The sequence below is a fragment of the Cucurbita maxima genome, unplaced genomic scaffold, assembly GCF_002738345.1.
Source record: "Cucurbita maxima cultivar Rimu unplaced genomic scaffold, Cmax_1.0 Cma_Scf00023, whole genome shotgun sequence".
Classification (NCBI taxonomy): Eukaryota; Viridiplantae; Streptophyta; class Magnoliopsida; order Cucurbitales; family Cucurbitaceae; genus Cucurbita; species Cucurbita maxima.
Window position 1 is genome coordinate 288,576 of NW_019272039.1, and position 25,298 is coordinate 313,873.

At 40.0% G+C, this 25,298-nt stretch overlaps 8 protein-coding genes, 1 non-coding gene and 1 pseudogene across 12 annotated transcripts; 4 read left to right on the forward strand and 6 right to left on the reverse strand.

Moving 5' to 3' along the window:
- The first annotated feature begins 4,616 nt into the window (after window positions 1-4,616).
- On the forward strand, window positions 4,617-7,369 carry LOC111497490 (alpha N-terminal protein methyltransferase 1-like). Of its 3 annotated transcripts, none has more exons than XM_023148295.1 (8): window positions 4,617-5,032; window positions 5,176-5,234; window positions 5,509-5,628; window positions 5,753-5,854; window positions 5,921-5,975; window positions 6,050-6,147; window positions 6,220-6,287; window positions 6,627-7,369. In XM_023148295.1, exons 1-8 carry the CDS (start codon window positions 4,762-4,764, stop codon window positions 6,793-6,795), a joined length of 942 nt encoding a protein of 313 aa, XP_023004063.1. In that variant the 5' UTR covers window positions 4,617-4,761; the 3' UTR covers window positions 6,796-7,369. The 3 variants fall into 3 exon arrangements, with proteins under 3 accessions (XP_023004063.1, XP_023004064.1, XP_023004065.1); XM_023148296.1 differs by having other exon boundaries at window positions 6,062-6,147; XM_023148297.1 differs by having other exon boundaries at window positions 4,618-5,032; window positions 6,220-6,332; window positions 6,627-6,686.
- On the reverse strand, window positions 7,193-9,275 carry LOC111497485 (eukaryotic translation initiation factor 3 subunit D-like). Its single transcript, XM_023148291.1, has one exon. It carries the CDS (start codon window positions 9,150-9,152, stop codon window positions 7,452-7,454), a length of 1,701 nt encoding a protein of 566 aa, XP_023004059.1. The 5' UTR covers window positions 9,153-9,275; the 3' UTR covers window positions 7,193-7,451.
- A 491-nt stretch (window positions 9,276-9,766) lies between these two features.
- On the reverse strand, window positions 9,767-11,651 carry LOC111497486 (berberine bridge enzyme-like 4). Its single transcript, XM_023148292.1, has one exon. The coding sequence runs from the start codon at window positions 11,630-11,632 to the stop codon at window positions 10,013-10,015; it is 1,620 nt and encodes a 539-aa protein (XP_023004060.1). The 5' UTR covers window positions 11,633-11,651; the 3' UTR covers window positions 9,767-10,012.
- On the reverse strand, window positions 9,926-9,998 carry TRNAV-UAC. The gene has a single exon. It is a non-coding gene; the product is annotated as a tRNA-Val (tRNA).
- Window positions 11,631-13,526, forward strand: LOC111497398 (annotated as a pseudogene).
- Window positions 13,527-13,761: 235 nt separating this feature from the next.
- Window positions 13,762-15,724, reverse strand: LOC111497491 (dihydroceramide fatty acyl 2-hydroxylase FAH1-like). 2 transcript variants are annotated; one of them, XM_023148299.1, is made up of 8 exons: window positions 15,491-15,724; window positions 15,305-15,357; window positions 15,005-15,068; window positions 14,845-14,937; window positions 14,575-14,771; window positions 14,386-14,491; window positions 14,129-14,275; window positions 13,762-14,034 (listed from the first exon to the last, which is right to left on the reverse strand). In XM_023148299.1, exons 3-8 carry the CDS (start codon window positions 15,053-15,055, stop codon window positions 13,915-13,917), a joined length of 714 nt encoding a protein of 237 aa, XP_023004067.1. In that variant the 5' UTR covers window positions 15,056-15,068; window positions 15,305-15,357; window positions 15,491-15,724; the 3' UTR covers window positions 13,762-13,914. The 2 variants fall into 2 exon arrangements, with proteins under 2 accessions (XP_023004067.1, XP_023004068.1); XM_023148300.1 differs by lacking the exon at window positions 15,305-15,357.
- A 908-nt stretch (window positions 15,725-16,632) lies between these two features.
- Window positions 16,633-18,409, reverse strand: LOC111497488. Its single transcript, XM_023148294.1, has 2 exons — window positions 17,679-18,409; window positions 16,633-17,639 (listed from the first exon to the last, which is right to left on the reverse strand). Exons 1-2 carry the CDS (start codon window positions 18,304-18,306, stop codon window positions 16,972-16,974), a joined length of 1,296 nt encoding a protein of 431 aa, XP_023004062.1. The 5' UTR covers window positions 18,307-18,409; the 3' UTR covers window positions 16,633-16,971.
- An 839-nt stretch (window positions 18,410-19,248) lies between these two features.
- On the reverse strand, window positions 19,249-20,607 carry LOC111497399 (putative germin-like protein 2-3). Its single transcript, XM_023148186.1, has 2 exons — window positions 20,461-20,607; window positions 19,249-19,886 (listed from the first exon to the last, which is right to left on the reverse strand). Exons 1-2 carry the CDS (start codon window positions 20,605-20,607, stop codon window positions 19,314-19,316), a joined length of 720 nt encoding a protein of 239 aa, XP_023003954.1. The 3' UTR covers window positions 19,249-19,313.
- Window positions 20,608-21,400: 793 nt separating this feature from the next.
- LOC111497279 (germin-like protein subfamily 1 member 13) lies at window positions 21,401-22,434 on the forward strand. Its single transcript, XM_023148035.1, has 2 exons — window positions 21,401-21,583; window positions 21,736-22,434. The coding sequence occupies exons 1-2, from the start codon at window positions 21,466-21,468 to the stop codon at window positions 22,272-22,274; spliced, it is 657 nt and encodes a 218-aa protein (XP_023003803.1). The 5' UTR covers window positions 21,401-21,465; the 3' UTR covers window positions 22,275-22,434.
- A 1,015-nt stretch (window positions 22,435-23,449) lies between these two features.
- On the forward strand, window positions 23,450-24,403 carry LOC111497280 (putative germin-like protein 2-1). The gene is made up of 2 exons (XM_023148036.1): window positions 23,450-23,630; window positions 23,716-24,403. Exons 1-2 carry the CDS (start codon window positions 23,519-23,521, stop codon window positions 24,249-24,251), a joined length of 648 nt encoding a protein of 215 aa, XP_023003804.1. The 5' UTR covers window positions 23,450-23,518; the 3' UTR covers window positions 24,252-24,403.
- The last annotated feature ends 895 nt before the right edge of the window (window positions 24,404-25,298 follow it).

Genomic DNA, 25,298 nt, shown 5'->3' on the forward strand with positions numbered 1-25,298 from the left:
AACACTCTAACATTCCAAACTCACCGCTAACAGATATTGTCCATCGGTCGTTAGTCTCACGATTTTAAAATGTGTCTATTACGGAGAGGAGAACAAGGTTTCACACCATTATAAGGAATGTCGTTCCCCTCTACAATCGATGTGGTATCTCAAGAACAAGTTACCCAAGAGCGTTTGTTTCTGTTTCAGGGTAGATTTAAGATAATTTTTTTTTAATAATGAATCTCAGGAGGGGTCTATTCAATGGAGATTTAGCAGCATGATATGATGACTAAAGAAGCATGCTTGGGTTGGCCTGCTTTAACTATATATGTAACTGTGTGTTGACAACTTTAGTCTCTCTCAGAGATTAAAAGTCGCCATTTATATTTAACTGAATCATTAAGTTCTACGAAGACGATTAAAAAAAAAAAAAAAAAAAAAAAAAAACCCTAAATCCTAGCTTCATCTAATAGATAAACAAATGTCAGAAATGAAAATTAGGGTTCTTAAGGTGGCCCTTCTGTTGGGTTTGGGATTCACTGTCAGATATCATTTTTGTTGGAAACATTTGCAACTGTGTGCTTATGATTCTTGGTCATTATATACATGAACTTTAGGTTATATATTGAGGAAGGGAATAGTGACACTTAGTTTAGTCAAATCCATCAAACTTAGTAAAAAAAATTCACTCTCTGTCCATCAAAGTCACTTCAAAAGCACAAGAAAAAAAACAAATGATCCCAAAAAAAGATGAATATGGTGATATATTTAAAGTGGAATTTGTGTATTTTGGTTGGTTGATTGATGGGATTTGGAGGCATTATGGGTTTTGGATGAAAATGGGTTTGTGCAAGTAGGATGATGGGAGTGACTGTTCCCATGATTTGAAAAGATTGAAATGGAGTTTACTCATCCCCAAACCATATATTTACATAAAGTTTTATTCACCGAAATTTCTTAATAATCATCATTCACATAAATTAAACACACTTTTAAATTCTCTTCCACTTCTCTTAAATGAAATATAAAGCACGGTATAGTTGCCTAAGTATATCTCTCGTGAAAAAAAAAAGCACTTCCATAGTAGTGACGAGTGAAATGGGAGCAATTTAAATTGTGAAAATGAATCGTGTTGTTAGGTGAAGCAGTGAAGTGTTGCATCCCTAAATGGTGAGAGTTCAATTGCCGAAAGTATCACTAGCTTATGTTCTAATTCAGGAGGAATGGGGCATGTGGAATCCCGTGAAACTAAAGGGGCGTGTTAAAAATGGAAAAAAGTTCTCTTATAACTGCATTATAAACGAGGAACAGAGAAGAAGTAATAATTCAACATTATAGACGGTCGAAATATGAATGTCGAAGATATAATATTTTAATCAATTGAATTATAATCCTATTTCAAAAGAATCTGGGGGGAGTAAATAGAAGTTGTAACGGACTGGGTTGGGGAGGGGCCGATATGCCCTAATTAATAAAGTTAAAAACTAATTAGACGGGCCATAGTTTAAGGTTTCTGTCATTTACATTATCGGATGGGCCCAGCCAATTATAACTGAATTAAGCCCAGCCTTTTATAGTTCAATAAGGCCAAGCCATTTATAGTTGCACTGGGCCCTAGCTTTTACAATTGAACTGGACCCAGCTTTTTATTGTTAAATTGGGCCCTGCTTTTCATAATTAAATTCGGCCTAGTCTTTATAGTAAAATTCGACCGAGCCGTTATATTTGAATTGGGCTGAGCTTTTATAAGTTGAATTGGGCCCAGCGTTTAAAGTTCATATGGACCGAGCCATTTAAAGTTAAATTGGGCCCAGCCTATATAGTTCATCTGGACCGAGCCATTATATTTGAATTGGGCCGAGAAATTTATCGTTCAATTGGGCCTAGCCTTAATAATTACATGGGGCCAAGCCGTTTATTGTTGAATTCGGCCCACCTTTATCGTTCAATTGGGCCAAGCCATTTAATTAGAATTGCAACGCGGCTTTATAATTGAATTGAGCCTAGCCTTTCTAATTGTGTTGGGCCTAGCCTTTATACTTAAATTGGGCCGAACCATTATACTTGTATTGGACCCAGCCGTAATAGTTGTATTGGGCACAGCCATTTATAGTGCAATTGGGCCTAGAATTAATAGTTAAATTGGGCCGAACGTTTTTTTGTTGAATTGGGCCTAACATTTATAGTTCTTTTAGGCCGAGCCATTTATAGTTGAATGGAGCCCAGCCTTTAAAGTTGAATTGGGTCGAGCAACTTCTAGTTGTATTAGACCTAGCCTTTAGAGTTGAATTGCGCCGAACCATTAATAGTTGTACTGGGCCAAGCCGTTATAGCTGTATCGGCCGAGACATTTATAGATGAATTGGGCCTAACGGTAATAGTTAAATTGGGCCGAACGTTTTCTTGATAAATTAGGCCCAATCTTTACAGTTTAATTGGGCCAGGCCTTTTATAATTTGATTGGGCGGATTGAATTGGGCCACGCTTTCATTATTGAACAGGGCCGAGCCATTTATAGTAGAATTGGGCCAAGCATTAATAGTTTAATTGGGCCTGGCATTTTTGAATTGGGCCCAGCCTTTATAGATTAATTGGCCCAGCTATTTGAGTTCAATTCGGCCCAGAGTTTACAAGTAAATTGGTACGAGCCATTTATAGTATCGTTGGGCTCGGACTTTAGAGTTGAATAAGCACAGTAATTTAGTTATATTGGGCCAAGCCGTTTTATTTGAATTCGGCCGTACCATTAGAAACGTATTGGGCCCATCCGATATAGTTTTATGGGGCCGAGCCATTTATTGTGGAATTGGGCCTTGGATTGATAGTTCAATTCAGCCGAGTCATTTCTAGTTGTATTGGGCTAAGCCTTAGATTGAACTGAGCCGGACCATTATATCTGTATTGGGCCGAGATATTTATTGTGGAGTTGGGACTTCAATTAAGAGTTGAATTGGGCTCGTCGTTTTTTGTTGAATTGGTCCCAGCCTTTATAGATCAATTAGGCCGAGCCATTTTACATGATTTGGGCCCAGACTTTATAGTTCAATTGGGCCGAGCTTTTTGTAGTATCATTGGGCCTGGCCTGTAGAGTTGAATTGGCCCAGTAATTTAGTTATATTGCCCCAAGCCTTTATATTTTTATTGGGCTTAGTCGTTATAGTTGTATGGGGCCGAGACATTTATAGTTGAATTTGTCCTAACATTAATAGTTTAATTCGGCCGGGCGTTTTTCTGTGGAATTGAGCCCAGCGTTTATAGGTCAAGCCTTTATATTTTAATTGGGCTGAATCATTATAAATGTATTGGGCCCAGCCGTTATAGTTGTATGGGGGCCGATCCATTTATAGTGGAATTGGGCCTCGTATTAATAATCAAATTGGTGGAGGCGTTTTTTGTTTTGTTGGGCCCAGCTTTTTATCGATCAATTCGGCCTAGCTATTTATAGTATAGTTGGGCCTAGCCTTCAGAATCGATTTGGCCCAGTAATTTATTTATATTGGGCCAAGCCTTTATATTTGAATTGGGCCGAGCGATTATAGTCATATTGGGCCCAGCCGTTATAGTTGTATGGAGTTGAGCCATTTATAGTGGAATCGTGCCTAGCATTAATAGTAGAATTGGGCCGGGCGTTTTTTAGTTGGATTAGGCCCATCCTGTCTAGATTAGTTGGGCTGAGCCATTTTTAGTTGAATTAGGCCCATACTTTATAGTATGGTTGGGCCTGGCCTTTTGAGTCGAATCGGCCGAGTAATTATTTATATTGGGCCAAGGTTTTATATTTGAGTCGAGCCGAACCATTATAGTCTTATTAGGCCGAGCCGCTATAGTTGCATGGGGCCGACCCATTTATATTGGAATTGGGCCTGGCGTTTTTTGTTGAATTGGGCTCAGGTTTTATAGTTTTATTGGGCCGAGCCATTTATAATTAAATTGGGCCGGTAATATTAGGCCCTCCCTTTATAGTAAAATTGGGCCAAACGATTTATAGTGGAATTGGGTCCATTTATTTATACTTTTATTGGGCCTGGGCGTTTATAGTTGAATTGGTCAAGCTATTTACAATTAAATTGGGCCGAGTCTTTATTGATAAAATGGGCCGATCCTTTATGTAGTTAAATTGGGCGGAGCCTTTTGTAATTTAATTGGGCCTGGCCGTTTATAGGTGAATCGGGCCGAGCCTTTATAGCTGAGTTCGGCCGAGCCTTTTATAGTTTAACTGGGCCGAGCGTTTATAGTATAATTGGGCCGGGACATTTATAGTTGAATTGGGCCCATCCTTGATAGTTTAAATGGGCTCTTGCGTTGTTTTAAATTGGGCCGAATCATTTATAGTTTAGTTGTGCCTATCTTGTATAATTAAATTGGACCGAGCTATATATAATTAAATTGGGCCTTTTCATTTATAGTTGAATTGCTCCCAACCTTTATAGTTGTTATGGGTCTAGCGTTTTGTACTTGTATTATCTCCAGCTACTGATTGCTGAATTGTGCCCAGCCGTTATAGTTCAATTAAGCCGAGCTTACGTTAGGTTTATTGCGATCTACCTTTGATAGTTGACTTGAGCTCAGCGATTTATGGTGCAATTGGGCCCGTATTTAAGTCCAAAGTCCAAAGCTTATATCGTTCATGGTGGATAACCAAAGTTTATAACAATCTCACAGTTTCTTTCATTTCCTCAGCTGGAAACTGTGTTCTTAATTCCCACAAGCTAAACGAAGCAAGGAAGGAAAGAAAATCAGAGGGAGGGAGTTCAGAGACGGGGCTCCACGCCTTAGCCAATGGACGTGAGCGGTGCTGATACGGACGGCCGCGAATTCAAGAATGCAGAAGAGATGTGGATGGAGCAGGTTGGAAACCCCACCAAGCGCACCCAATGGTATCGCGAAGGCTTAGGGTACTGGCAAGGTTTAGACGCATCGGTAGATGGCGTCTTGGGCGGCTATGGCTATGTTAATGACACCGATATCATGGGCAGTGAAGTCTTTCTCAAATCCATTTTGGCCGAACGTTTCCCTTTTGCTGGAAAAGACCGCCCCCTTGTGGCTCTTGGTATGTTTGGTTAATAATACCCATTTCTGAAGTTTTCTTGATTCGAGACTGTAGATTATGACTGCTCTACTTCTTTTCTTGGAATTTTTTTAACGTATATGATGAGTTTTGTAGTTTAATTAATGGTAGAGTTGGTATTGCAGATTGTGGTTCTGGTATTGGAAGAGTCACGAAGAATCTTCTTATCAGATATTTCAACGAGGTAAGGTTATATTAGTTACTTCTTTTGTTCCCGCCTTGTTACGTTCTTGCTTTTTGTCTGCCCATCTTTGGTTTTTGGATTGTGCAATCTCATCAGACAGCTCGAACCAAATGATTGGGGATTGTCATACATAAAAACAATAAGATTCTGGTAGCAATTTTCTTACTGCCTACACTGTGTAACAAATTATTCAGTTCGGGCCATTGGTAGTTTAATTTGTAATCTGCTTACTTTCAAATCCTTTGATCTAACAATGTGTAGGCATATATCTTAGGTTGATCTTGTTGAACCTGTATCACATTTTCTAGAGGCTGCCCGTCAAAGCTTGGCTCCAGAAAATAATGGTGCCTCTGATATTCACAAACCCGCTAACTTCTTTTGTGTGCCTCTACAAGTAATGTGTTTCACATTTAATTGTTATATTGTGTGGTTGTGTATGCCCAAGCTCTTCTTGATTTGGTTTTTGGTGCAAGTCTTTGTCCCTTCTTTAATGGATCCAAGTTGTATTCTACTGCTAGGAATTCACGCCAGATGCAGGCAGATATGATGTTATTTGGGTTCAGTGGTGTATCGGGCATCTCACTGATGACGACTTTATCGCATTCTTTAGAAGAGCCAAGGTAAGCTATGACCTATTTTGGTGAACTTATGACCTATTTTTGGCTCTAACCATTCATTACTTCCAGTTGGGTCTAAAAGCTGGCGGAATTTTCGTTCTCAAGGAAAACATTGCAAAATCTGGTACTTGCCTTTTGCAATTCTTTTATTTATTTATGAATTATTGTAGGTGAAAATAAAAAATGAAAGCGTTGCAGGATTTATATTAGATAAAGAAGATAGAAGCATCACAAGATCGGATGTATACTATAAACATCTATTCCACCACTGCGGACTCTACGCATATAAATCAAGGGTAAACTCACTATAATTCCTCCTATGTCACTTACTAATTTAATAGCTTGCCTTTATTGCTGATGGTTTTTAGGACCAAACGGGATTTCCCGAAGAACTATTTCCGGTGAAGATGTATGCGTTAACTACAGAGAACAAACAGTGAGGAGCTTCTTCACCCCATTACTCTGCTCTCTGTCTTTGATTGTTGAATCCTCCCCTGGTTGTTTTAGAGATTGGTTTCTTGACAACAAAAAGAGAGAAGTTTCTTTGGACCAACTTCGTAGTTCTTATTTTTCCATCACAAGAATTGTTCGAAAGGATATTGTCCCGTCTGCTCTAATGTAAATTTATGACATCGTTAAACATACTGCTCATCTTCAAACAAAGAGGACAGGAGCTACAGAATTGCAATAAAATGACACTTCTATTCAAAAATCTGTTTATATTTGGTTAGTGTCTATATTTTTAATTCTGAGTTGTATTCATTTTGTCTGGTAGGCCACTTAACGTGCAAATCCGTACTAGAATGAACTGGAAACATGGAGCTTCTCGTTTTTCATGCATGCAAGGGAATGCCACTGCCACTGCCACTGCCACTGCCACTGCCACTGCCATCTATCCCAAACCCCTTTCCCGTTGGCATCTTAAAGCACTGTGCATTACATAGTAGTGCCTTGTTGCTGAAAGCCCTACCTGCCTCAAGTCAAGTTCAAATAAAGATCATATCAATTTGGTGCAATTTACCAGTTAAACTTTCATTTCGACCTCTGCTTTAACAAAATTTTCAGCTGATCCCTTCTCTTTCTCCAACCCCTCCCCATTCAAGGGAAGGGTTGGAGAACCAAGCAAAAGTGTAATGATAGGTGTGTGTGCGGGCGAGTGAAATAGTCGAGCGTAGAAACACAAATTAGCCCATATTTCAGAAGCAAGCAGCTACTAAGCTGAGCTCACGTTCCACAATCAGAAGGTAAAATGTAGATGAATATCAAACCCTTTATTTATCCCAATCAAACAGACTAACACAATTGGAAACTAGAATCGACAAGCATAACAAGAGAACAATCTATCCGTCCATAACTCAATAGAATATATTGAAAAGAACTCGTGTTCAAAACTTCGATGAAAGCATCATAACGAGCTGTGCTAATAAAACGTTTAAACGAGTGACAGTTACTCGAGCAATGTGTCATATTATGCTTGCCGGAATCCAAAACCAATACAAATAACAATTCTCAGAAAAAGGAAGAACGTAAAAAGACACAAAAGGTCAAGATTTTAACATCACCGAGCAAGTTTGGAAAGACAGCAATGAATGCGGCAGCCTTAAGCTTGAGCAGCATCAACCTTCTCTGCGGCATCATCAGTCCCCGCATTAGCAGTGGCGCCATTTTCATCTTCTCCTGGAGGTTGCACTTGGTCCTCCTCAGCCAGTGGCTCCTCAACATAGTCATTCTCAAATGCATCCGCAGGAACCTCATAGATCCTAACCTGTGGTTTGGATGGGTCCTTAACCAAAACATACTTACCTTCCTTCAATTTCATGCACAAATCCACAATGGATTTGACAATACCCCACATGTTAGACGTATTTAAGTTAATTTGAGCTGCAAAATCCTTCGGTTTATACCCAACCACAGCTAAGATGACATGGTTGAAGTGATCACGAGGATGAACCCTAGAGACATACCCCAACTTCATCATATCTGCGCTAGCTAATAAGGCTTGAGCTGTCCATTTTGCCAATTTATTGGCATTGTTCTTCAACTCTGTGGCCAAAACAGCACCCCTCTGTGTCTCCAATTTCTGCCTCCAATCGACACCTGAATACTTGGGATCAAATTCATTAAGAGCATTCAAAGTCAAGAATGATCTCTGCTTATTAACCTCCATAACACTTTGAACCTCGCACCTGGCCACAAGATACATGTCATCATCAAGTTTCCACCTCCTATACCTGTAAGCAACTGAAGCGACCTCCTCTCCCTCATTTGCAAATGGGTTTGGCTCGTCAAAGGCCACCTTATTTCCGTCCCTAACTAAAACTTGCTGCGAGAAGTTCTGATTAATGTAAGCAGCTTCGACACTCAGTGAATACGCTGAATTGATATCGTCCTTCGCCTCTGGTAAGGGTTCCTGAGAGGTCTCGTGGACAGCAAGCAAATCAAGTTGTGACCCATCCCTCTTATCAAAGAAAAGCTTGTTCCCAACACGTTGAACCACAATGTCCCAGGAATAAACCGATCTCGTTGCACACATAAGGGTAGAAAGGATGGCATCGGTAGCAAAAACTGTGGCTTTGTCCTCATTTGCGAGACGACGAATGACAGGATCGTCGGTAGTAGTTACCTTAAAGAAGTTGCGGTTCTTGAAGCGCTCAAGACGGCGCTCGTTCTTGGGAGTGATTCGGTCGTTTGTTCGATCATAGAACTCTAGCCCGCCGCACAGAAGAAGGTCTTCGGGCTCAGCAACAGAGAAGGACAGCTTCGAGAAAGTGGAGAAGGGAATCTGATCAAGCATGTTCCATTCTGGTTGAATTTCCACAGAGGATTTGAAGACAGCAGCTTCACGACGGGTCGCATTGACATTAGACCTGTTGAGGTTGTAAAGACGGTCACGGCGAGCCCGCTCCTTCTCAGCCTCGCGCTTTCGAGCCTCAACTTCTTCGTCACGGCGCTGAGGTAGCTGTGTCCTTTGCTGGTTGAATCGCCATTTAGGGCCAAATTTGGGGCGCGGAGGAGGCTTTCCATCAACCAAACGGAAGGACATGTCCTCGTCGGCATTGGCCGGGAAGGAATCGTCATTAGTGAAATCGAAGACGGAATCCGAAGCAGCCTTGGGGCGACCAGGGTTATTCATTGTTCGAGTCCAATCCGCGATCCGACCAAGCTTATCGGAGCGAGAGAATGGGGCAAAGGGGACATTGAGAGGGAGGTTAGAGGAAGCGGCGAGGGTGGCAGTCGATTCCGGCGGACCCCAACCGTCCGGGTTGTAGGGAACAGCTCCCACTTCAAAGCCTCCGACCATTGGATTCAGTTTCTCCGATCTGAGGAAAAGGGAGAAGAAGGGGCAAACTCAGAAAGGGAAAGGCAGTACCTGCGGCAGCAAATTTGGCGGCCAGATGAAAAGAAAAAAAAAAAACCCTAGACCTGTGTTTGGTGCCCTAAGGAGAGAGTAACCTTATGCAAAATTACGATTTAGTCCCGCCTGCCTACAGTACGATTTTCACAATTATTGTATTTTGATAAACTAAAGATTCCTAAAAAGTGTCTAAATATTACAAAGTATATGAGTTAAATAAACATTTATTTTCTCTCTCTTATTTTATTGGTACATTATGTTCTAAAGAATATGAATTTACCATTCATTTGACTAAATGAATATTCATATTCGATTCAAAGTAGGAATTAATTTATTGATATATATTACTTGGCGTGTGACTCATTCAATATATCTATGTATAGAAAAATAATATGCAAAAGTTTCAACATTACAAGCTTCTTTTTAGGGCTTAACGTATCTCATAATTAATTAGTTCTTTGGAGGGTGTAATTATTTCTATATTTTTAAAATATAATTATGCATCAACAATTTGTTTGAGATATTGTTTTTAGTATGAATTTGACCTAATCTCAACCGCTAAACGAAAAATCATTTATTAATAACACTTATTTATTCCCCCTTCCGTTAAACGTTACAATCTTCATATTCATATAAACATATATATTTAGGCATTTTCAATTAATTGCCCTTCTAATTTTATAAGGTTATTTATTAAAAAGGAAAAAGAATGATATATTTGTTGCTGCCCAGGATCGAACTGGGGACCTTTAGTGTGTAAGACTAACGTGATAACCACTACACCACAGCAACTATATGCTTAGCAGTCATGCCACTAAGATTTTCTTTTCTTTAGGTAACGGAGGAATACTCTGTTCGTTTCTGAAGAAATTATGAGGATCCACCATCGTCTTCACCTTCATCAACCGATCAAAGTTCCCCTTGAAATACTTCCGCCCGTATTCTTCAGCAACCATGTAGTTTGTTTGAGTGCTGGGATTCGCCCCAATCCCAAGGTCTCTGTAATTTAAAAACGATTCTCTGGGCGAGCTCGACACCAATGGAGTCATGTATTCGTACAAACTCCTCGAAATGTTCATGTAATGGTTTGTGGATTCCATTCCTTGTTTCATCCACGATAACGTGTACTGAATCAAATACAGGTTCCCTGCTCTGTGTGGAAATGGAGTTGCAGATTCTGGAATTTCCCACATTCTTCCGCCGTATGGGTTCCAATGCATCGCCAATGAGGTGGAATTCAATCCGACCATGGTTCGCCATATCCCCAGAATCCCTTCCTTCGAGATCGCCTTCTTCACATAGTCCGACATGCCCTTGAACAAATAGGATCCGTTTTTGGGTCTTTCAAGCAGAATATCAATGTTGCTTCCTATGGGGCCCTTGTACCAAAATATGGTGGATTCAACCCATCTTACTTCGCGGCAATCGCTTTGCTTCAGACCCAACTCAGGGAAATTCTTGTTCATGATCGGAATGAGCGATTTGGGTGTTCCCAAGAACAAACCAACGAACGAAGCTTGCACTGTGAGCTCCCCTTTCTCAGTTGTTGAACCCACTACGGTATGCATTAGTCTTATAAACAATTCGTCTGGCAGATTATGGGCCACGAACTGCCATCGATGGGCCACATCGAGTGCGCCTTGTTCTGGTCTCAGATTCACGTTGAAAACCGTGACGGTTTCAGGGACTGACACCAATTTGATCTTCCACGAAATAACAACCCCGAAACTGGCAGCCCCACCTCCTCTAATAGCCCAAAAAAGATCCTCCCCCATCGACTTACGATCAAGAACAGCCCCAGTGGCGTCGACAAACAAAGCATCCACAATATTATCAACGGAAAGCCCATATTTTCTCATGAGATTCCCGTAGCCACCGCCGCTGAAATGACCTCCAACGCCGAGGGTGAAGCAAACCCCTCCAGGAAACGCAAGATTTGGACTGAATTCGGCAATGCGATGGTAGAGCTCGCCCAGAATGGCACCAGCTTCAATCCACGCAACGTAATCATAGCCATCCTTGTAAATATCAATCTTACGAAGATTGAACATGTCGAGAAGAACAAAAGGGACATGAGCTTGATAGGAGAGTCCCTCGTAATCATGGCCGCCGCTCCTCACTCGGAGCTGCAGCCCCAAGGGGTTGGCGCAAGCGATGGTGGCTTGGACTTGGGTTGCGTCGAGAGGCGTGATGATCAGCACAGGCTTTGGGGTTTGTGGAGTTTCAAATCGGAGGTTTCTGTTGTAAGATTGAAGGATGGACAAGAAGGAAGTGTTTTGAGGAGTGTAGATGACACCGTGGATGGAGGGTGAGGCGTGAATTGGAAGACAGTCCACAAAACTTTGAACAGGGGATCCCTCTGTTTCATAGGAATATGCTAATGGAAGGGAGAGGAGGAGGAGGAGGATCAGAGAAAGAGGCGACATGTTTGCTGTTTCTAATCCTTGTGTCACTTCAAATTCCACGGTGCAAGTGTATATAGAATTTGAAATTAATAATTTTGGTAATTTTTAGCCTAAATTAATTTTTTTTTAAGATATTTACAATTTTTCTTAAACTTTCATTAATATCTTTTTAAAACTTTTCTTTTATTGAAATGTCACTTTAGAAATAGTTTTGTTCATATATTAACAAAAAAGACGTTTTGTAAATTATAAAAAGAAAATGGCATTTTTAAAATTTTAAAAAGAATTTATTATTTACTGCTTTGGAGTAAACGCTTGAGGCTAATATACGTTTAACGGTTGGAATTAAATTTATTTCTTAAAGCAGTTAAAACTATAAAAAGAAAAAAACAAAATCTCTTGATTTCTCCTAACCAATTATAATTAAAAATAATACAAATAAAGAAAACTAAACTCTAATTCTAAAAAAGTACGCGTTGAATTTAAATTTAAATTAAAATGTATAATGTGATAATGGGATTTAAATTAATTGTAGATGGTTGAATTATTATTCATATTTAGCATTTAATTTAATCTAATATAATAAATCATCAATGAGTAGTGAGATTGTATATATTTTAAATTATTTAAGAAAAATTGTATTTATTTAGGATACATATTAGATTCGAGAATTAAAGTTCTCTAATATTTATCAAAATTATGAAGTATCTATCTAATCTAATGAACTCGTGTGAAGACCATGAATTAGAAAATCCTATCGGGGGTTTTCATCTTCTTCAATCTTTACATTCTTCTCTGTCATCTTCATTTTCTCTCCATGGCTATCCTCTGCTTCTGCTCAACAGACCTTTCTTCGATGTCTAAGCACCAATTCACTGCCCCAATTCCCCATTTCTGACGCCATTTTCACTCCCAACAATTCTTCCATCTTACCAGTCCTCAATTTCTACATCAGAAACCTCAGATTTCAGACCCCCACAACCCCAAAACCCCTAGCGATTGTTGCAGCCAAACACCAATCCCATGTTCAATCAACCGTTGTTTGTGCCAAACGTGTTGGCCTTCAGATCAGAATCCGCAGTGGCGGCCATGATTATGAAGGCCTCTCCTATGTCTCCCAACACCCCTTCGTCCTCCTCGACATGTTCAACCTTCGAGCTATCAATGTCGATATTCCAAACGAAACTGATTGGGTTGAAGCAGGGGCGACATTGGGGGAACTTTACTACACCATTGCTAATCGGAGCAACGCCCATGGCTTCCCTGGAGGCGTTTTCCCAACGGCGGGCACTGGTGGGCATATTTCAGGAGGTGGGTATGGGAATTTGATGAGGAAATTTGGGCTCTCCACTGACAACATCTTGGATGCTCAGAGATTGTCAATGTGAAAGGGAAGATTCTAAACAGACAACAAATGGGGGAAGATTTATTCTGGGCCATTAGAGGAGGAGGGAGCTTTGGAGTCATTCTGTCATGGCAGATGACATTAGTTCCATTTTTAAAGTGAACAGAACAATTGAAGAAGGAGCAACAGATGTCGTTTTGCAATGGCAGGAAGTTATAGAGAAGCTGGATGAGAATCTGTTCATAAGGAGGGAAGGAGGAAGAGAATAAGAGGATACACATGATGAGAAGAATGTACGAAGAGATGACTCCATACACGTAACCAAGAATCCAAGAGGAGCGTTTCTTAATTATAGAGACATTGACGTTGGGAGTAGCGGGCATTGGAGCGTGGAAGAAGGAAGGGTTTATGGGGAGAAGTATTTCAAAGGGAATTTTGAGAGATTGGTGGGCGTGAAGACCAGGGTTGATCCCCAGAATTTCTTAAAAAATGAACAGATTATCCCTCCAACTCGTCACAATCTCTTGTGAATGAACGAATGAAGAACATGGACATGTTCTAGCAGGCTGACCACCACAAAATTAGTGTTTAAAATATTATAGATTTTAAACTTGTTCTGTATCTAATTACTAACTCCTTGATTTACAATTTCGAAAACAAGTAAACTTGAATCCTTTCAAGATATTACATTGAACTCTTAATCTATTGACAAGTTAAATGCTGAGAAAAGAAGTAAGATGACAGATATGGCTTGCTCAGCCTGGAGGTGGTGAACTAATAATAATAATAATAATAATAAAAATGTGGGGCACCGACGAATCTTCCATTATTAGACTAGATCAAATCTTCCTATATAAACCCTTTCATCCTTGGAATATGATGATGGAACAAATACAGTGAGAAACAAGGAATAGAAGACAAAAATGATCTAGTTTCCCTTGAGAGCACTACTACTTCGCTATCTAGTCTTCTCAGCTACTTTTGACGCAGGTAGTGTTCCAAACGCTCTGTCCCAAAGTGATGAAGTGACACCGAAGCCTTTATTCATGATGCGGAAGTGGTGATTCATATGATATTTCTGCACAACACAACACAACACAACACAACACAGCCCCATTTCATTATTTGCTTGAATATATAACGTGTTTGGTTGAATAGAATCAACGTATTACCTTCAAATGTTTCGGCATTTCTCCGGTGGGTTGGCCATGATGCAAGTAGTAATGGGTGACGTCATACATCACATAACCCAAAAGACCACCTCCAAACAGAGCAGGCGCCATAGATGTTGGGAAAAACAGTTTAACCAAGTTCCATATCTGTGTCAACAATGGGTGCAAAGAAAATTTACAATCAGCTGGCTGACAACGATTATATACGTCTTTGATTGATTGCTTGCTCATTTCAAAGCCAAGAAGAGTGAACATACTGGAACTAACAGAACAGCTGTGGCAGTAGGAGGAAAAACAAGTCGTAGACTATCCATTGGGTGCTTGTGGTGGCAACCATGAATAAGATAATGCATGGTATTCCCCCTAAACCATGAATATGTTCAGTGTTATTATTAACATATTCCCAAATTTGAATAACAACAGCACAGAAGAAGAGAGACACTAACCAATAACTACTGGTTTCAATATGGAAAAGAAAACGATGCACTATGTATTCGATCAATGTCCAAATATAAATGCCGAAGATGACCATGAATGATATCTGACCAAGTGTGTGCCCCATGTTCATAGACATAGAAATGAACCAACAGACCACTGGCAGCCATATAACTGGAACCACCCACCATGCTGTGCGTGTACAGAACTGTTTCCACATTCAAACATATCAAAAACACTATTAACCAAATCTTGTAGTCCTCAAAACTAGAAATCATCACCTCCCAGAAGTCGCTTTTGAAGAATCGAGGCCTTTCCTTGCTAACAATAGGCCGGTGAACCCAGTCTTGATATGCTTCTCCAAGATGCCCAACCTATGAGAGTACAAACATAACTAACCAATTTTCCTTTCAATTTATAAGGAACTTATGGTGATCTTACCTGGAACACGAGTGGTTTGTTTAGATCTACAGTAAATTCCTGTGCAACCATCGTTTGTTCAGATCTACAGTAAATTCCAGGGGCCCCAAACATGGTTGTTAGAAGGCATAAAAACACAACAAAATATCAATATCAATCATAATTTGATGCTCAACGTAAAGCATTGTGGATTATCTATCTCAGTTGGAGCGAACGTAATAGGTATTATAGTACGAAGTTCATCACCAGAAGAACCAAAACACATGCGTTGCCCTAAACAGCAATATAACCAATAAATTAAGCAGCCTAAACAAAAAAAACCTCGCGATTTCAGTCTACATTGGCCTCTTCATTGCCACTCCCAATCCCAGAATCTAAACAACAAGGAAGCCACAATTGAGGACCGCGTCCAAGACACAAATATGAGGGAAAACAACAGATCTAATATGAGCAGAAAACAAAAAGGCAGGAGAAGTGAAGGGCATTAAAGAGGGGAATGATAATGACCTGAGGGCAGTAAAACGGAATGCAGAAGAAGTGGAAGAAGCAGGTTGCGATTGGAAAGGAAAACGAAAGGCAGAGGCAGCAAAGGTTCGAAAATGGGGTTGATGGATTGGTTAAATGGTGGGGAGTTGTTGGAGAATTTGAAGGGCAATGTGGCGTTTATATGTTGGAAGGGAATAGAGGGATGAGTCAGCCTGTGTAACGCATTTTGGCCGCTCATGATTGCCGCCTTAATAAACCTTTTGTCATGCCATTTCCAGATTCAGCCATAATATCATTCAATAAAACTTTCAAACTTTGTGATGCCTATGAAGACCAGAATCTCTTCATCTCATTTTTCTGTATTTGGAATTCATTTTATTCTTAACTCACTTCCTACAAATTTGTTTATATAATGTGGGTTAACCTTCTTCCCTAGTTCTCTCTTCTAATCTTAACAAATTTTGGAATTCAATCAACATTCCCAGATTATTTTTTCCTCAACAAATAATATTTATTATTATTATTTGAGAGCATGCAACCTAAAGGTTTAATGTCTGTTGTTGATTTATTAATAAATTATGATAATGAGGATAACTATAAAGATTTGTAACAGAATAAATCAAAAACCTAAGATTTACAATCAAAACTTAAAATTTGATAACATGACTATCAAAACAATTTAAAATAAGAAAGTTGGGCAACACTATTAAAACAATATCATGAGTATCAAATCAAATATATTTGTTTTGGTTAGGTCCCACCCAACACATCATAAAAGAATCTAAAGCTTCATTTTTTAAAAGATATTTCAAATATAAAATAAGGAAGAAAGTATGGGGGTGATGATGCTTAACATCTCCTTCAAATCATGACGGTCCTCTCGTAGCATGCTGAAACTTATGATTCCTCAATCACCTTTGATATGCATATATGTGTACATATATTATTTTAATGGATGCTGTATAAAAATGAGGTTTCGGGGGAATGAACCCACCATCAACAGCCACACAATTCAAGTTCAAGTACCCAACACGGTAGAGTAATATTGAAATAGTTTTAGGCTCAAATTCTGATGCATTGTTTATACTCATAATTTAAATGGCAATATTAGTGTTAATAATAAATTTAGAGTAGGGGAGGCATAATAATCCGTAATTTGGATATTTGAAACAAATAACACAGGACATGAAGTAAGAGCAGAAAACCCATGTATTAAATTTTATTCCGTCTCCCCTCACACCAACACTCTCAACTCACTTATTTGTACCCTCCAAATTCCCATTATTTCATTTTTTTGTAGGCTTCTTTCAGAATTCTAAGAACCCTCGACTTTACATAGTTCATAAATACCAAAGCTTTATATCAACAAATACACAATTTAGTTGTTAAAAAATCTCGTCATTAGTAACCCACTATACACCCATCACTCTCACCTATCGGAATGAAAAAGAGAGCTAAAAGGGGGGAAGAAATAATCCTATGTTACCGGACAGCACTACCCTTCACCCAAATTTGATGAATTTGAAGATGAAACAGCCTGAGACTGTAACAACAAGTGCCACAAATCGGCCCCCGCAAAGCCCCACCAGAATCATCATTATCACCAATTTACACTCCAGATTCTTCTTCCTTTCATCCTCTTCTTCTTCTTCTTCTACTTCCCCTTCCCCTTTCACCATTGTTGATGATCCTATTTCTTCTTCTTCCTCTTCTTCTTCTTCTTCTTCTTCTTCTTCAGGCTCCCAATTTTGGTGCAATCCCCAAGCTTCGCGTTCTTCTTCCTCACAGCTCCATTCTATGCCTTGTTGGTTTTCCATGATCATGATGCCCCCTTCTTGTTTCCTTTTCTTCTTCTCCTTCTTCTTCTTTTTCAAACTCTTCCCACTCCGCAGTTTCTTCGGTATCAGTTTCTTTATGATTTTCGATTTCAGTTTCGAGCTTCTACTTTTCTGATTCTTCCCCATCTCCTCGTTTTCACCTTCCACTTCCCAATTACAACCCCTTCCCTTTTCCCCATTCCGGAGTGCCTCACCTTGCAACCCTCCATCCAACCCTGATTCTTCCTCATCACAATTTGATTCCACCATTTCGATTTCCTTATTGGAGGCAGAGTTAATCGCCGGAAACTCTTCTTCTTCTTCTTCTTCTTCTTCTTCTTCTTCTTCTTCTTCTTCTTCTTCTCCTTCTCCTTCTCCTTCTCCTTCTCCTCCTCCTCCTCGATCAATGAATCCGACTCTGCGGCACTCTGCGTTGGTTGTCGACAAAAACCGATTTCGGATCGAAGAAGGATCGAAGAAACGAGCCGCGAATTGCCCTAAAATTTCTAGAAGAAAGAGGAGGAACGCAGAGAGAGTAACCCCGAGGGCGAGTTGTTTAGTACTCAACACCGGAACCACCGCCAGAAACATCTTCGCCGCCAGAACAAGAACTTCAAAAATCGCATTTGTATCGCCATTGGATCGACCGCCGTCACCGACGACGACATTGAAATCCACATCAGCCACCGTGGACTTCTCTTCGAGATGATCCACCCCGTGTCCAGCGGCGGCGATAACGACGGTGCCATCGACGGGAAGAGGAGGAGGAGAATGATCAGGGGGGAGAGAGGGAGAACGAGGCGGCGGAAGCGGTTCAGAGACGTGGAGAATGGAATGCTTATGTTTGGTCTTCTTGAGGGAGTGCTTCTTGAGTCGATCGCGATTCTTGACGAAGAGATCGACGACGGAGGTGGGGAAGCCGGTTTGGACGACGAGGGAGGCGGAGCGGGAGGGGGGTTGGAGATCGGCGACGATTCGGGAAATTGGATTGGACTTGGTCTTCTTCCATGGGAGAGGCATGGTTGCAGAATGGATTAGAAAAGAAGAAGTGAGGAAGGAAGGCGGAAGAGAGTGTGTTTTAATAGAGAGAATGATTGGTTGGAGGAGACAAGGCGTGAGTGTTGAAAAAATTTGTTAAATTTTCCTAATATTACCATTACGCGTGAGTTGGATTAGTTTCATGTGTCCCTTAATATTTAAATACAAATCTCTATTTTTATTTTTATGGTTAAGACTCGATGCATTTGGTGTCATTTAAACTACTTCTTAATTATTTCCTCCAAGGAAACAGTTGTTTTTTTATATATTTGTAGGGAATAACGTTAAATTCAGACAAACAAAACTACATCGCCCTTTGTTGATGTATGAAATCAGTGTTCTTAAAAAATGATTTTTTGCCTCTCTGAGAAGTACACAAACTAATGATTAGAGTGTAGTAGATGAAAATAAATGTTACTTTTTTATTATTTATTTTCAAACAACAATTTAATCAGGGGAGGAAGATCGGCGGTCACCTAACAAATTCCAATAAATGTGAATGTATTAAAATATGAAAAAGAAAAGGCAATAACATATTCTCCACCCACACAAAAATAAACAACAAAATGCGTCTTTAACATGATTGGATATAAGTAAAAGGTTTTTGTTAAAAAAAATAAATAAGGGGCATCTCATTCACTGCAGTTTTAACCATTTTTTTCACGTTTATTGTATATTCTTCGCCGATTTTTCTTCAACACTACTTATTTACTATATTCGTATTAGACAAAATAAGGAGGGTAGTTTAGTAAATGTCATTTTAATACATTATTATTCTGACAGATCTCACGTTTTACTTCTTTATTCTCTTATTCTTACTTTTTACATTTTTATTTTAACTTTTTAAATCACACCTAAATAAAAGCGTGTATATAATACATTTTTATTTTAATTTTTTAAATCACACCTAAATAAAAGCGTGTATATATATTATTATATATGTGAAGATCAGTACAATGCACGCCCCACAATTCAAACCCTGATACTGTCTAAAACTTGGCCTCAATGTCGGTTATAATAGCGGCATCGATTTGGAAGGCCTTTGCAAGGATATCCGTGGGGATGTCCGGGTGTGATCCAAAAACTGAATTTGCAATGGGAATAACACCTGGGTTTTGGCTGTTCAAAGCTGCAAGGGCGACCGCATGCCCATTCCCGACATTCTGTTGGAAGTGAATGAGACCCACAGGAAACACGAACACGTCGCCCTTGTTCAACGTCTTGGTTATGAGACGGTTATCCGGGATGGAGGTGATGAAGCCGGCCAGGACCGTGCCTTCGAGGACTGTCAAGATTTCGGTGGCGCGAGGGTGCGTGTGGGGAGCGATGATGCCGTGTGGGGCGAAGTCAAAGCGAACCAGGGAGATGCCGAGAGTGTTGAGCCCTGGGATTTGGGCAACACCGACGGGAGTTGCTTGGGAGCCGGCAGTGTTGTTTACGTCGGCTGCTACATTCAATCCACTCCCGTAGAAGTCTTGGGGTTCCACATGCTTGGGATCCTTGCAAACTAGGCCATTCACTTTCACTGTGTCACGATGAAACAAGCATTGTCTAGTACTTAGCTATAAAGTTTAGTTATATTACACTGAGCCGGCAGTGTTTTTTACATTTGTTATATTATATCATTTGAAAACAGGTTAGTTCCATATTCTCTTACTTCCGAGGGGTGGAGTTGATATTATATAAAGTTTAGTTCCATATTAATATAAATATAAGCTATGTACTTAGCTATTAACAAATGGTATCTTCATTTGAATAGTTCAATAGTCGAGTCAATAGCCGAGTTGATAATAGTTGTACAAAGCAACATATGTGAAACAGCTTAAGTCAATTACTAGTAGATATTGTTTGCTTTAGCCCGTTACCCACCGTTGTCAGCCTCACGGTTTTAAAATGCATCTACTATAGAGATGATCTAGTCTTATTCCGACCAGTGTCTCACACTGTCTGGTGACTGGCTTTGATACCATTTGTAACAGCCTAAGTTTATCGCTAACACATGTTATCCTCTTTGAGTTTTTCCTTCCAGACTTTCCCTCAGAAGAGGTTTCCACGCTCTTATAAGAAATGTTTTGTTCCTTTTTTGGACATATCTTAACCGAGTTAGACCATTACATAGTTGTACCATTAACTGACCGTGACTACAAACTCAAACCCTAGCCTTTTCAACCATGAGTTGACTCTCGTAGGGTCAATCGTACTACTATCGGATGATCTTGTGGGAGTTAACCTCAACGGTTTGGCTATGCGAACCCTTGGTCGATTGCCATATGTATCACTCATGGCGACCTCCTAGACTCAAATGACTTATTTGAATACCTCTCTCGGCCATTAAGCTTTTATACCCCCAGCAAGCTAAGCTTTTATAGCTTTAGGCCATATTGATAATTAATTTTCCCTATAACAATTGCTTTCACTGTAAAGGAGCTTTAGGCCATCTCAATCATTGAGTTTGGTTATGGTAGCAATAAAATGACGGATTATTTCGCTAAGTGGGTAAGATTACAATATGGATTAAATTGATTTGAACGTTGAAAAGTCGTGTTTTTTTAATTGGTTGGTATACAATTACATATTGATCTTATCCTTGGAACATGCTGATAATTAAGCAACTTAGCATTTTAATAATAATCACTAATACATTTATTTATGTTTAACGAAACTGAGTGAGACATTGTTGATTAAATATAAATAGAATGTAAATAATTTAAACCCATCACAAGGTGGGCTGTTAAATTCAACGTTGACAAAATCAAAACTAACCCACTTGATTATTACATCGCTCTCATGAACTTATCAAACAATATAATATCCAATGCATACACACCAACTCAATAACTCAACTTACCAAATTAATCTGCACATATTATAATCAAAATCCCTGTTACTTGCAGACTACGTCACTTATACTTGCATTATATTAATACGGAGGTACTAGACTTTTTATCATGCCCTACTCTTATATGATTTGGGTTTTAAGAGCTTAAAAAACAAGCGTTGATTATGTTTGGCATTGGACCTTTTCCTTTTCATACTTACCCAAACCCCACTGTTTTGCCCTATAAAAAAGGCATGCAGCTGAACGTATGTTCCTCACAACAGCATTCATTGCCTTTACCCGAGTAAGAAAGCTCCAATAATATGGCCTCGAAGATTCTTCTCTCCTTAGCCCTCTTTGCTGCGGCTTGCTCCTCCATTGCTCTTGCATCCGATCCCAGTCCTCTACAAGATTTCTGCGTTGCGGATACAGAAAATCCTGGTATATATTGTTTTTTTATGCAATATGGTTTGAACTTGGATTTCCATTTAATTCTTATGGCTTTGAAAGTTGATCGTAGCTTGTAGGGCTTGGTTGGTCTTGGAGAAGTACGTAAATGGGGTAATATAAGTAATTGGTTTTGATGGGTGCAGTGAAGGTGAATGGATTTGTTTGCAAGGATCCCATGCAAGTTAATGCAGACGATTTCTTCGCCAGTGGGCTGCAAACCCCGGCCGAAATAAAGAAGGAGGTAGGCTCTGGTGTGAAAACAATCAACGTCGACAACCTACGTGGACTCAACACTCTAGGAATCTCAATGGTACGCATTGACTTCATCCCCCAAGGCATCAACCCACCCCATACGCACCCACGCGCCACAGAGATCTTGACCCTTCTCGAAGGCACCCTGCTTGTAGGGTTTGTGTCCTCCAACCAAGACGGCAACCGGCTCTTCTCCAAGGTCCTATACAAAGGGGACGTGTTTGTTTTCCCAGAGGGTATGGTCCACTTTCAGCAGAACGTTGGGTATGAGAACGCAGTGGCGATTGCAGCCCTGAGCAGCCAAAACGCAGGCGTTATCACTATTGGAGATACTGTGTTTGGATCCGAACCAGCCATCCCAATTGATATTTTGGCAAAGGCATTCCGGACTCATGCGCACATCATTGCTGCCATTCAAGCCAAGTTCTGAACTCAATTCCACAGACTTTAGTTTTTAATAAATCTAATTTATGTTGTGTGTGTGGACAATGCTTTTGGGATTTTGGTGTGTTTCATTTGTATTTGGGTATTCACTATCTTGGTTTACTCTCCACTAAGAATTATTAAATAAAACGGCCACGTTTCAAATATTCTTCATCGTTTCATACTTTCATCACGTTTGGATTATTAAATAAAGCTCATCATCATGCAAAACCCAATTCCTTACCACTCTTCTTCCAATTATTCTCCAAATCAATTCAATCATAGTACTATTAGGAATTAGTTGATTATTAAATGGTCTAGAACACAACCCTCTTGTTATTATCTCATCATTTGATAGAAATATGGGTACTAGTCAATCGAGGCTACTTGATCATTAAAGATTAGTTGGCTACCCTTTAAAAGTCTTCCGATGGTATAATCTCAAACAAAAATCACTATGTACATCTGTCAGCTACAAAAATATTGCATGGGTTTCTACCAATTCAACGTTGCATACAATATGGATCCTAGCCGACCGAGAAAAATTCACTAGTAAAGAGTAAAAAAAAATTAGCGGACGACTCTTTAATAGTTTCCACACAGCATAAAGTATACGAGGGGAGTGACTCTCTAGCCCCACCAATTACTAAAGTACTATGTGGACTCTTATTAATCGAGATAAAATTTGCGATCACGAGTTAAAAGTGACATACCCTAACTATTTCCATGGAGCAGCATAATCATATTAGCTCATGCAATATCCTTGGATGTTTTCCCCTTTTCCTGCGGACGACCAAACTCTGTGTTCCTCAAATGTTTCAATGAAGTATCTGTTTTCGAAGACAGGAAGAAAGCATCTATTAAGAATTGGACAAAACTGGGTCAAGTTTGTGTTCTGTTATTAATAACTACTTAATTACGGTGCTTATTTAAGATTAATTATCCAACTAAACAATTATGGTGAAGTGAGAGTTGAACAAAGCTAAGTCAAATTCGCGTTTTATTTTTATTATTTAGTTTAAGTGTTTGAACAATATTCATATACTTAATCCTGCATCCTTCAACCACCAAGTCTTCTCTTTGCGTGCTGTGCTCAGCTTCGAAAGTTTCTTCAGCCGTCCTTCAATTATTAAAATGTTTCCAACTCATCTATAAATACAGCTTCTTCATGTCCCCAATTCATCCACACAATTCAAAGTTAAAGCATATCTAACCTGAATATCTCCAAGTTTTCGTGAAGATCAGCTCATCATGGCCGCCCCACTTTTCTTCCTCACGCTCCTCGCTATAACTTGTTCTGTTGCATGGGCGTCCGATCCAAGCCCACTTCAAGATTTCTGTGTGGCAGATCCTAACAGTCCTGGTAACCATTCTAAGTATATATATGTATATATATGCATCTATTTTTGGATTTCAATATTGACGATGCTTGTTTCATTGTGACACAGTGAAAGTGAACGGCCTAGTTTGCAAGGATCCCAAGCTTGTGGAACCCAAAGACTTCTTCGGGAGTGGGCTGAATGTAGCAGCCGAAATAACCAACCCCGTCGGCTCCCAAGTAACGCCTGTCAATGTTGTCCAAATCCCAGGGCTCAACACCCTCGGCATCTCTCTCGCCCGCATTGACTTCGCCCCATGGGGCATCAACGCTCCCCACACGCACCCTCGCGCCTCCGAAATCTTGACAGTCCTCGAAGGCACGCTCCTGGTTGGCTTCGTCACCTCCAACCCGGAAAACCGTCTCATAACCAAGACGTTGAACAAGGGCGACTTGTTCGTGTTCCCTGTGGGCCTAATTCACTTCCAACAGAACATCGGGTATGGCCCTGCAGTCGCCCTTGCCGCTTTGAGCAGCCAAAACCCAGGTGTGGTTACCATTGCAAATGCAGTGTTTGGATCAAAGCCGGACATTTCCACCGATATCCTTGCAAAGGCCTTCCAAACCGATCCCGCTATTATAGCCGACATTCAGGCCAAGTTTTAGACAGTATCAGGGTTTGGTTTTGGGTGTGTTCGTTCTGATCTTCATGTTTTAGTTGTCTTGTTTTCAGTTTGGCTACTTGTCTTAATATTATAATATGTGAGATTCTTCATTTGAAAGTATAATGTAATTTAATGTTATTATTATTATTTAAAGTATGATACTATGCTTCACTTAATCATTTTGGCCACGTCTACTTACTTCTATCTATAAACTAAAAGGATACCCTAAGATTAAAAGGTTTGGTTTATGTGTTTAATGAATCAACAACAAAGTTGAGAGAAAGAGAAGAACTGACGTTTCTGTGTAAATCGTTCGTCCCCATCAACGGTCCATGATCTTGGGCTCGAAAAGCCACCCCAAATCTCGAATAAAAAGTTGATATGTACATAAGCATGACAACGTTGAGATGCTAAAGACAACATCTAGACGTTGTACTATAATGCACAAGATGCTTGGAGCAGCGTTTCCATGCTACACATGGGAATTCAATAATGTACGCATTTTGGGCGTCTAGATATGGTTGAGCTACATCTCTTAACACTACCTCTACAATTTGTATTACTTGAGAGCGATTGCGCTATGTTGTGCCCTCAGCTCATATGACTCGTAAGAAAAGTCTACCGCTAGCATATAATGTCTTCTTTGAGCTTTCCTAGCTCCCCCTCAAAGTCTTAAAACGCGTCTACAAGGGAGAGGTTTTCACACCCTTATAAGGAATGCTTTGTTCCCCTCTCCAACCGATGTGGGATCTCACAATCCATCCTTGTTGGGGGCTAGCGTCCTCACTGGCACAACGCATGATGTCTGGCTCTTATACCATTTGTAACGGCTCAAATTCACCAATTGGAGAGGAGAACGAAACATTCCTTATAAGGGTGTGGAAACATATCTCTGAAGACGCATTTTAAAACCGTGAGGCAGATGGCGATGCATAACAGGCAAGAGCGGATAATGTCTGCTAGCGGTAGGATTGAGATGTTACCAAGTGACGTGTCAGCGAGGACTCTGAGTCCCATGGAGGGTGGATTGTTAGATCCTACATCGATT

Bases quoted from the DNA above. Each gene is read 5' to 3' on its own strand.
- LOC111497490 (XM_023148295.1), top strand. From the start codon at position 4,762: ATGGACGTGAGCGGTGCTGATACGGACGGCCGCGAATTCAAGAATGCA. The intron at 5,855-5,920 runs GTAAGCTATGAC...CATTACTTCCAG, and splicing joins CATTCTTTAGAAGAGCCAAG to TTGGGTCTAAAAGCTGGCGG. The intron at 6,148-6,219 runs GTAAACTCACTA...GATGGTTTTTAG, and splicing joins TCTACGCATATAAATCAAGG to GACCAAACGGGATTTCCCGA.
- LOC111497485 (XM_023148291.1), bottom strand. From the start codon at position 9,152: ATGGTCGGAGGCTTTGAAGTGGGAGCTGTTCCCTACAACCCGGACGGT.
- LOC111497486 (XM_023148292.1), bottom strand. From the start codon at position 11,632: ATGTCGCCTCTTTCTCTGATCCTCCTCCTCCTCCTCTCCCTTCCATTA.
- LOC111497491 (XM_023148300.1), bottom strand. From the start codon at position 15,055: ATGGTTGCACAGGAATTTACTGTAGATCTAAACAAACCACTCGTGTTC. The intron at 14,772-14,844 runs GTGATGATTTCT...ATGTGGAAACAG, and splicing joins TCAAAAGCGACTTCTGGGAG to TTCTGTACACGCACAGCATG. The intron at 14,276-14,385 runs GTATGTTCACTC...TTGTTGACACAG, and splicing joins CAGCTGTTCTGTTAGTTCCA to ATATGGAACTTGGTTAAACT.
- LOC111497488 (XM_023148294.1), bottom strand. From the start codon at position 18,306: ATGCCTCTCCCATGGAAGAAGACCAAGTCCAATCCAATTTCCCGAATC. The intron at 17,640-17,678 runs GAGGAGAAGGAG...GAGAAGAAGAAG, and splicing joins ATTCATTGATCGAGGAGGAG to AAGAAGAAGAAGAAGAAGAA.
- LOC111497399 (XM_023148186.1), bottom strand. From the start codon at position 20,607: ATGAGTGATACATATGGCAATCGACCAAGGGTTCGCATAGCCAAACCG. The intron at 19,887-20,460 runs GTCAGTTAATGG...TAAACTTTATAG, and splicing joins GGTTTGAGTTTGTAGTCACG to CTAAGTACTAGACAATGCTT.
- LOC111497279 (XM_023148035.1), top strand. From the start codon at position 21,466: ATGGCCTCGAAGATTCTTCTCTCCTTAGCCCTCTTTGCTGCGGCTTGC. The intron at 21,584-21,735 runs GTATATATTGTT...TGATGGGTGCAG, and splicing joins TGCGGATACAGAAAATCCTG to TGAAGGTGAATGGATTTGTT.
- LOC111497280 (XM_023148036.1), top strand. From the start codon at position 23,519: ATGGCCGCCCCACTTTTCTTCCTCACGCTCCTCGCTATAACTTGTTCT. The intron at 23,631-23,715 runs GTAACCATTCTA...ATTGTGACACAG, and splicing joins GGCAGATCCTAACAGTCCTG to TGAAAGTGAACGGCCTAGTT.